This window comes from Sinocyclocheilus grahami, unplaced genomic scaffold (assembly GCF_001515645.1).
Source record: "Sinocyclocheilus grahami isolate Dianchi unplaced genomic scaffold, SAMN03320097.WGS_v1.1 scaffold156.1, whole genome shotgun sequence".
NCBI lineage: Eukaryota > Metazoa > Chordata > Actinopteri > Cypriniformes > Cyprinidae > Sinocyclocheilus > Sinocyclocheilus grahami.
In genome coordinates, this window is record NW_015505335.1 from 857,688 (window position 1) to 868,805 (window position 11,118).

At 34.4% G+C, this 11,118-nt stretch overlaps 1 protein-coding gene across 1 annotated transcript in view; it reads left to right on the forward strand.

Annotated features, from left to right (window-relative positions):
- Positions 1-11,118, forward strand: part of LOC107592668 (1,4-alpha-glucan-branching enzyme-like) — a 194,866-nt gene that overhangs the window by 29,984 nt on the left and 153,764 nt on the right. Inside the window, exons 2-3 of the mRNA XM_016282208.1 lie at positions 1,506-1,675; positions 6,579-6,694. Of these exons, the coding sequence (XP_016137694.1) occupies positions 1,506-1,675; positions 6,579-6,694 (286 nt within the window). The remainder of the gene's footprint in view (positions 1-1,505; positions 1,676-6,578; positions 6,695-11,118) is intronic.

The following is an 11,118-nucleotide window of genomic DNA, read 5'->3' on the forward strand; positions in this document are numbered from 1 at the left end:
GATACCATCTTTTCTATGCATTGACAAGTCTCCAGGGCTGTCATTCCATCATGGTAATGGGCGTTTCGGTTCCGACACGTGCTGTACGCGGTAGACCAATCCAGAGCCAATCTCTCTACGGCTCTGGACCAATTACAAAGGACTGCGCCATCTGACCAATCACAGCAGTGAGGGCTCACGGAAAGGAGGGGTTTAGAGAGACGGATTCTTTGAACTGCTTCGCACGAGTCGTTTATGAATCATTTAGAAATGAGGTAAAATTAAATCTGTTTTTGGAGAAAAGTAATGTGTTTTTTGATCTTGCATGCATGTAAACCTGTTTTAGGAGACTCATAAAACAATATTAGTAACCTTAAAAATGGCATAATAGGGGCACTTTAATTTCTTAAAAAAAAGAAAGAAAGAAAGAAACCTACTGACTCCAAACTTTTGAAAAATAGTGTGTATATATGTACAAAATTGTTTTTGATTTAAATAGAAGACAATGTGGATTGTACATTAAATAATGGTAATGTCTATTTTTCAGCAACCTCAATTAAATGCAATTAAATTACAAATTAAGTGTATTTTATCTAATTAGATTATTATATCATTACTTTGCAGATGCAAACCAAAATATTTATTATAAACTATTACGTTTAGCATCAGTGCAAAAAAATTACTTTTTCATATTATAACACCTGAGCTGAAAACCAAAAACCATCTCAAATATGTACCATGGTATAAATAGTTTTGACTGTAAATAGTAAAATTGGCTCACACATTTTGACTATCACAGTGCTACTGTGCTTTGAAGTGAAGCTATCTTATTTGTGAACAAGAAAAAGTGAAGTAGGGGGAGTCCAGTGCCTTGTGGCACACCTTTGTTGAAGGCCAGAAGGTGAGAGGTAAACTTCATCTCCATTGTAGAAATGCGGGCAGTCGGCAGCACTTGATTGGCTTAGTGCCCATATTTCTGTTTAAGAAGGTGGATTATATTGAAAACAGAAGTGAAGTCAAAGAACAGGACACATAACTACATATTTAGTGTCTCCGGATGATATAATGTGCAGTGTGTCGACGATGCCAGGTTAATGGCAACCTCCATCAATATACAAGAGTGGGCGGCTTTTCAAATGCAAACTCAACTTTGAGATTTCAAAGACAATCCTGAGGGTAAATGTGGTTCTTCTGCCAGGGGTTGTTCAATAGGAGGCATTTATAATAGTATAAAATATTAACTTATTAAATAATTCAGATGAGGCTTTTGAATGCCAAATAAATGGGTTAACAGCCATTCAGATTTCACTTGGTTAATTTTCTTGTGTATTGGGATACACTTGTTTTGTATTTTGCCCATAGCATCTTTATGATATGATATATTTACTATGGCTGATGCTCAGAGACATTACGTATATTCATGTTTTTTAAGGATTTTCAGCTGTGGAACTTGCTTTAATGTGTTAGATACAGCATCTATTCTGTCCATGGTTGCTCAGAAGTTTTCCTTTGCTTTGTTTTTGAAGGTATGGGCTGTTTAAGAAGCAGCTCACACTCCTTGAGGAGGCCGAAGGAGGCTTTGATCAGTTCACACGCAGCTATAAGAGTTACGGAGTACAGCGGATGCCAGACAACAACCTCGTCTTTAAGGAGTGGGCCCCAGCCGCCGAGGCTCTGTTCCTCACTGGAGACTTCAGTATGTCTTTTCTCATTCTAAGGCTTTTCCCCTAAAGCCCTAGGCGCTTGCCGTCTTCCTATCAGATAGTACTGCAGCGATTTTTGTTAGATCTCGAATCCCATTAAAATTAGGCATTAAGCAAAAATACAATATTAAGTTAACTTCAGCCAAAACTTAAGTTTAGAATCTAAAGTTCAGCTAAATGTCTTGTTGCCCTTACCACATTTAAATATATTTAGTAAAAATAGAATGTAAAATACAGGTATAAGATGTGCATCAGTAATGATTATTTAAATGTCCTAAAATTAAGCTATACTGTAATACACTTGAAGTGCAACACAATTTTATTAAAAAAATAAGGTAAACTATTTGATTATTTTTTACGTTTTGTATATTTAGTAAAAATATAATGTAATATACAAGTTTAATACTCTATACATCAATAATGATTATTTAATGTCTTAATGTTAAGCTATAGTGTACTACACGTAAAATTCAACAATCTTATTTAAATAAAGTATTTGATTTAATGATTATTAATAATCATTTTAATTGCTTAAAATATTAAGCTATACTGTACTGCACTTAAAATGCATCAGCTTTGTGTAAATAATAAGGTAAACTATTTGCCTTATTTTCAGATGTTGTATATTCAGTAAAATTAAAATGTAATGTACAAGACATTGTACAGTACATCAATAACAACCACATTTAATTGGCTTAAAATATTAAGCTATGCTGTACTACGGCTTAAAATGCAACTGTTCTTTTATAAATAATAAGGTACTGTAAAATATTTGCCTTATTTTCAGATTTTGTATATTCAGTCAAATTAAAATGCACTGTACATCAATAATGATACTTTTAATGGTGTAAAATATTATATTACAGTATAAGCTATACTGTACTAAGCTTAAAATGCAACAGTTTTATGTCAATAAGGTAAAATATTTTATTTTAATTTCAGATTTTGTGTTGTGCAAATAATGGACCATTATATAAAGTGTTGTCAAAACCTTTTCCACTTTGTCACAATTCATAAATCAGCAAGTTGTTATTGTACTGATATATTGTTCCTTTGCAGAATTCATAAATCATACAAGAGTTAGTCTGCCTATTCATCTATTTCTTATGTCAATTTTTAGTTGACACTTTGTTTGTTCTCTTTGACCGATCTTTGTTTATTGTGTGTGTGTGTGTTCGTTCAGGTTAAGACAAAAAAAAAAAGAATCCCTTCAAGGCTATATGAATTGCCTACAAGAACGAATGCACTCACTCACTCACTCTACTCACCCACCCATCCACCCACCCACTCACTCACTCACTCACTCACCCACCCACTCACTCTGTGTGTGTTTTAAGACAAAAAAAAAAAGAATCCCTTCAAGGCTATATGAATTGCCTACAAGAACGAATGCACTCACTCACTCACTCACTCCACCCACCCATCCACCCACCCACTCACTCACTCACTCACTCACCCCCCTGTTACATTAAAGTTTTACATTTTTACATCATGCATTCACTGGGAACCAACCCTGTGACCTTGGTGTTGCTTGTGCCATGCTCTACTATTTGAGCTACAGAAATGCAGACGCAGAAAGTAGTTAAAACTTTCATGTGTCAGATTTACTTTTATGCAAACTAATAATTGTATTTTGGTTAGCAATATTGTTTCCAGTTTTTAGCCTTATATTAATTTCCGTTATTGATAATAAACTTGGTCTGTGATAGTTCATGATTTCAGTTTGTCTCTGTGTGTTTATGAGTATTTGTATGCTTCTCCATGAGTGTGTGTATGTTTTTATACTTGCTCTCAGGCCCTGTGGCTCATCTGTTTAATGAGGTCACTCTTTGAGAGGGAGAGAGATTCAAGTGTTCACTGTGAAACTAATTTAAAACCAATTCTTGCTTCACCCTGGAATTACAATGGGATCGAAGGGGTACTGGAGAACCTCCCCACAAGCTTGAGATATACTCTTGGTTTAATCATGAATCATATAGCTGCTCAGGAGAGAGAGGAACTGTTAGAGGACAGGAAAGAGGCAGAACATGTACAGCCAGAGGTATGAAGGCATTGTTCACCTGGCAGATTTAGATTTCACTGTGACCGATAGTAACGTCTTCAACAGACACGACCGCTGTCGCGGCGCGACCACAACAGCTTGAAGTTGTCTAATTTGGCACGGTCTCCCTGCTACACTAATAGTAGTAAGTCTTTACTCTGTGTATGCATTTCTTTACATGTACAATTTTAGCTGTATTAATTGTGTCCCCTTCAAAAATTGCTCTTGAGAAATTTTATGTTTATTGTCCCCCCAACTGTTAGATACGCAGGGGTCAAAGCATGGAAAACCAGATTCTTCTTGCTCTTTTTATTTATTACAAGCATATGTAGACATAGTCTAACTTTTTAAAACTCACACCCGGCCCAGCCAACCGAGACCATTTATTGAAACTTTAAGCTGACATTGTTTTATTCAGAAATATTCAAGACTAAATAAATAAATACCTAAAAAAAACAAACAAAACAAAAAAAACGTATAAATTGCAATAAACATTTGTATTTATAGTTTGTAAATACAAACTGTTTTTCTTTTCTTTTCTTCTCTTTGTTGGTTTGTATTTAAAGATGAACTTGTAAATTCAATAACATTTTTGTTCATTTTTCTAAAAAAAATTATTTTTCCACAATAATTTGGGTAAGATGATTGAAATGTTGAATATGAATGCAGCCAACACAGCAATTTAGGTAAAACCAATAAAATAAAATTATTATTAATCGTTAAAGAGTATTATCTTATTTTTCCATTATATAGTATAAAGAGTCCGAAAGATGTTATTTCTCTGCCATCACTATTTAAAATAATTTTAATTAATTCATTCATTCATTAGTTCGTTCGTCCGTCCGTCCGTCCGTCCACCCATTCACTCACTCACTCACTCACTCACTCACTCACTCACTCACTCACTCACTCACTCACTCACTCACTCACTCACTCACTCACTCACTCACTCACTCACTCACTCACTCACTCACTCACTCACTCACTCACTCACTCACTCACTCACTCACCCACCCACTCACTCACTCATTCACCCACCCACCCACTCACTCACTCACTCACTCACTCACTCACTCACCCACCCACCTACTCACTCACTCAAAAGTCTGACTGAATGCAGGATTTGAAGGCATTTGCTTGTCTTTTCTAGTCATTAGGAAGTGCAAGTTTTTTTCTTAAAGAAGTAATGAGCCAGACTTTACAGACTCCAGGGCAAATTCTGTAGTCGTTGATCACATGGCAGAACTTGCATTGCTTTTGAATAAACAAATGGTTGTTAGTAATTTTATCAGAGTGAATGCAAATTAGGCAACAGATAGATAAGCATCACTATTACACTTTCTCAGGATTTGAACAAACTCCTAACACTAATTATTAAAATTCGGCATACAGTGTGCAAAAGACATGAATTATAACTGAAACCATGCAGATTGTTGAAGAGTGTTACATTTTCCTGTTGAATTTGCAGTAAAAAACTGGCAGCTGTGGTCAAAAATTCTCCAACATACTGGTACCTGTATATTTTACTTAGACAATGATATAATGTTAATATATCAAACTTGAATTACCAAACTGGCATACAATGTTGAAATCCAGTAACTAATAATGCAGGTTGTAAAATAGAAACACAAAGACAAAACACATCCAGGATAACACCCATGATACTACAGTAATCCACAAATAAATGTAACGCAAAAGCACCCAATGTACACTACAGAAAACAAAAATACTAAATATAATGAGATATAACAAAATAAATACTGTTATCTGTCCTTTTACTCTTTCATCATAAATTATATGGTAATTTATGTTTTTTATTCACAGAAATGAATTTTACTGTGGAAATAATTATAATGCTCTGTTAAACCATTTACAGGTTTTCACCTTATATGCTAAGGTATCTTATACACTTAAGTTTTTAGGTTTATTTATTTGTTATGTTTATTTGCTGTCTGTTACGATGTTCTTTTTTATTCCTCTGGTGCAACTTGTGTGGTGAAATGAAATGTACTATATTTTAGTTGGATTTTATGGCACTACATTATATTTATGCAGAAGTTAATATCCATTTATTGCCCGTGAACCACTTTTTGAGCATAGACCTGAAAATGAAATTTCCAACTTCTAGTAACTTTATTTTCACCTCAATAATCTGCCAAGTGTCTTTTTAAAAAAAAGAGACCACATGTCTGTTTGTTATGAAAATGCACGAACATACTATTTTCAAATCAATTTAATCAAAAACAATTGAATGAAAAACCATTTGAAGTTGTGTTCCAAATTTGAAGTTGATATTTAAAAAAAATAGCTTTCAGTAAGATTTTGTTTGGGCGCCATTTGAATCATATCCATGTTTGTGTGTGTGTGTGTGTGTTGTGTTCACATAGCAGTTCAGTTCACCTTTCAATTAAGTATAAAAAAATTGGGTCATGACTGAAGATTCATTTAATTTAATTAGCTTAATTAGCATGCCAAGCTTTCTTTATTAGATATGTCTACACAATAAAACCTCTCAACCCTTTCTTAATCGCCACCACTTTGGAAATGCTGTCAAATGATGCGATTCACTGAGGTCAGAATGTATAGAATATGCTAGAATTAAATGTTATGGTTATGAGCAACTAACCATTCAGCTAGTCCATTTTTAAAGCATGTAGTTTTGCACATCCCCATTTCCCTGTCCCTAGCAACCACTCAGAACACCCTAGCAACATTGCAACAACACACTAAAAAGCACTCATAGCATCTTACCAAACACATCGCACCGTCCTTGCAAGTTTTGCGCAGACAAGAACCACTCACTTTTTCTTCAGAAAATGTGTCAATAATATTAAGCAGTTCCTTTCTTTTAATAGATGGCTGGGATAACTTTTCACATCCCTACACTAAAAAGGAGTTTGGGAAATGGGAGCTGCACATACCCCCAAAAGAGGACAAGACACCTGCTGTCGCTCATAACTCCAAGCTGAAGGTGAGCAGATGCATTAGCTGGTTTGTTTACTACTTTAGCCTAAATGAGGCACTGAGGTATTATGAAGCCTTTATGCGCTGTCAAGATGGCTTTAATATTCAGCCGTTTATGGATGGCGTGTCAGTGTTAAAGATACAGCAACAGCTGTGACTTTCAAGCCGTTTGGTGCATGTTTTTAATAACGCAGCTCCAATTTGGAGTTTCACACCCATGAGGTTTAAAACAGAGCTTTCAGTTTAAACAAATTGAAGCGCGGTCCTGCGGGATCAGTTGGACTCTTCACTCAGTTCGAGATTGTACATTCAATTAAAGTCAACAAGCCGAATAGACTTTATTTACTTTAACACACATTCTTGATATTATTGTGAACGATTCATCCGTGCATGCTAAAAGTAATCTTGCATCAAAATGCAATAACTTGCTCTGCTAATTTCCATCACCTATAGGCCACACTGGCACAGGGTCAATTACATAGAAAACTGTCCAAAATAAAGAAAGCAGATACAACTTTTAATTATAATAATGTATTAGTAAATGTTAAAATTACACACTAAAAAATACTGGGTTAAATACAACCCAGTGCTGGGTAAAATAGGGACAAACCCAGCAATTGGGTTGTTTTGACCCAGCGGTTGGGTTACTACCCAGAAGGATGGGTTAAACATTTAACCAAACCTCTGGGTCAAAACAGCCCAATTGCTGGGTTTGTCCCTATTTTACCAAGCACTGGGTTGTATTTAACCCTTGGACTCTTCACTCAGTTCGAGATTGTACATTCAATTAAAGTCAACAAGCCGAATAGACTTTATTTACTTTAACACACATTCTTGATATTATTGTGAACGATTCATCCGTGCATGCTAAAAGTAATCTTGCATCAAAATGCAATAACTTGCTCTGCTAATTTCCATCACCTATAGGCCACACTGGCACAGGGTCAATTACATAGAAAACTGTCCAAAATAAAGAAAGCAGATACAACTTTTAATTATAATAATGTATTAGTAAATGTTAAAATTACACACTAAAAAATACTGGGTTAAATACAACCCAGTGCTGGGTAAAATAGGGACAAACCCAGCAATTGGGTTGTTTTGACCCAGCGGTTGGGTTACTACCCAGAAGGATGGGTTAAACATTTAACCAAACCTCTGGGTCAAAACAGCCCAATTGCTGGGTTTGTCCCTATTTTACCCAGCACTGGGTTGTATTTAACCCAGCATTTTTTAGAGTGTACTGTAATATTAAGTTTAATTACTACTTTAGATTTATTTTTCATTGTTAGCTCGTGATAAAGGGATAGTTCGTCAAAGAATGAATGTTGTCGTTCCAAATTGTAAGACTGGGGTTAATGATGAAACACAGAAATGTGTAATGAGTTACTGTCCCTCCATCGAAATCTGTTCATCATTTTGCATGCATTAAACCAATTAATGTTGATTCATTTTGTGATGCCTTTATAGCCATTTTGGAAAGTCTTTCGAAGACATTTTTAACAGGGTTAAGTCTGTTAAATTAGCGAAATTAAACTGTAATTTAATTAGCAATTTTGTAATTGCATTTTTAGCTTAACTATGCGTTTAACTAATGTAGCTAATTCATTTTGCCAAATGGAACCCTTAAGAACCTTAATCTTAAAGGGAAAGTTCACCAAAAAATGAAAATTGCCATTATACTCTCCCTCCACTTCCAAACCTGTGTGAACTAGTATGCAAATAAGATATTTTGAAGAATGTGGGTAACCAAACAATTGACGGTAGCCGTTTGGTTACCAAAGAATCTTTAAAAAATCTGGTTTAAAATGTACTCTTTATTTTGTTTTGAAATGATTTTGAAAAACTTTTATACCGTTTTTAAGAATAGTTTACATTTAATGACTGTAAAAATGTCATGGTGTAACCATCAAGAAAAATAAACATATTTTCCTTACACCTTTGAATATACTTGAGTGTACATCATAATATTTTTCAAAAAATATTTTAAATATGATTTTCAAGGTTACTTTGATTTATTTTATTTATCAAATTTTTCTTTTTTTGGAAATATCATGAATTATTAATTCAAATATATCATTAAGTTGCACCACGTGACATTTTACAGCCTAAACTAGTTTTTCCTTATAAAAATGTCAAATTATCTGACTAATTCTTTTCAAGAATTTCATTTGTTTAATTGACCTATCAGTAAGCCCCTCCCATCGAACGCAGATGAGCCAATGGCAGCTGAGTATCAGTTGCACGTGGACCGGAACTCAGACATCTTTAGGTTTCAGAGCCATAGAGAAACATTGGAAGGTCCGAAGCTCTCATCGGTTTGATGGTGTTTATGCTTTACAAAAATGGCAAAACGATCACGATCTGTCACTGTAAGAGAGTTCATAACTCCGTTTTTTTTTCTTATGATATAAAAGCAGTTATCTTCACCTTGACAGTTTTTACTTTATCTCTGCAAATGAATTTTAAATTTGAATGTCTGATTTAAAAAAATATATATATTAAATTAATTGACCAACAAATAGCATCATATCATTGACCCAGTTGCTGGCCGTGAGGCTGAGATTAATTTCTAATCTATCTGCTTACAAAGCCGTTACTGTATCTCTGTGTTTAGTGTCCAGTCTCTTCCACTCTTGCTGTCCGTTATGTGGTGTGACACGCTGGCAGAGTCTTGATTGATGGCAGGTAGATGCCACTCACTGGGCACAGGCTGCTTTTCTGGTGGCTTTGTTCCTGCTGTCTTCCTGGGTCAGGCTCTGGACGATAAGAACCAGATGCAGACTCTGGCTGACTGGACTCGAATGAGTTGAGTGTCAACTGGATAATGTTCTCGGCGAAAAGTGGTCCGGCCAGACTTTAATTATGCAAGAAGTGGACTGTCCTATTCTTTCTGCTTCATGCCGCAGACTCATATCATTATGGAGAGACTTTGTTTTGTTACAAAGGGTGTTTTATGTGTTTGTTAACTAAATTCAAGACATTTGTGGTAATATAAGACAGAGAAAATACCCATAATATATAATTTTACATGTTAGCAAATCTAACAATAGCCAGTCATTAAATGGGGGTGAAAAATGCAATTAAAAACATACAAATAAAATAAAATAAAATAGACTTTTGCACCAGGTGACTGGTTGGAAATACAACATAATACATATTTTATATTCGTAAGAATGCAAAGAATTGTAAGAGACGTTATAAAAAATCAAAAACATACAAACTCCCCACATAACAAAAAAACAAACAAAAAATCACAACTTTCACTGCATATTTAGAATGCAATGTAGTGACACAAATGCGGAATATTTCTTGCATAAAACCACAAATATGAAAATATTTGTGCAAAACTCTGGATGTTTATTAATGTTGATTTTTGAGGGGGGGGGGGAGTTAACCTGCCATTAGTTTTGAAAATGTAATCAGAGAAGATAATTTCCATCATTTTCCATGTTTAGTGGAAAGTTTTACCATCTTTTTTCTCTTTTTCTTTCTTTGTGTATATATATATATATATATATATATATATAGGACTCGAATGAAGGTGTAGAACCATCTCAAGGCTGATCAGAAGAAATGGACAGCCCCTGAGTTAAATATATGAGTGTCACAGCAAAGGGTCTGAATACTTAGGACCATGTGATATTTCAGTTTTTCTTTTTTAATAAATCTGCAAAAATGTCAACAATTCTGTGTTTTTCTGTCAATATGGGGTGCTGTGTGTACATTAATGAGGAAAAAAACTTAACTTGAATGATTTTAGCAAATGGCTGCAATATAACAAAGAGTGAAAATTTTAAGGGGGTCTGAATACTTTCCGTACCCACTGTATATTACAGTGTTGGGGAACGTTACTTTTAAAAGTAATGCATTACATTATTGCGTTACTCCATAAAAAAGTAACTAATTACGTTACTTAGTTAGTTTTTATGGAAAGTAATGCGTTACGTTACTTTTGCGTTACTTTTTAAATCTGGACAGGGCTTGCTTGTTTGTTTTTAAAATAAAAAAGCTATATTTTTCAAATATAAAATATAAAAACCTTTTTACACCAAAAGTGAAATGAATAAGCCTCAGGCTGAAGGAAATGTAAATTTACGTCCGTACAGTAGAATGAAGAATGAAGAATTTCAACACACTTCAGCAATAAAAAAAAACACACACAAATGTTTGTCTAGAGTAGTTTTTGCTTATTAGTACAGTTGAACTGGATCATCGAAGGTCAGCAGCAAAGACATTGGTTAATAGAATGGGATTAAATACATAAAGCATATTTGTGTTGTCTAACATTTAATTATTGCAGGTTTGCGTCATATTCTGAGTATATTCTCAGCATTTTTTTAATTCATTTTGAGGAATACTGAATCAGTTTTTTTATTTTGTGAGTGAGATGAATTAATGCATATTTATATTTATTTTAGAACTACAGTA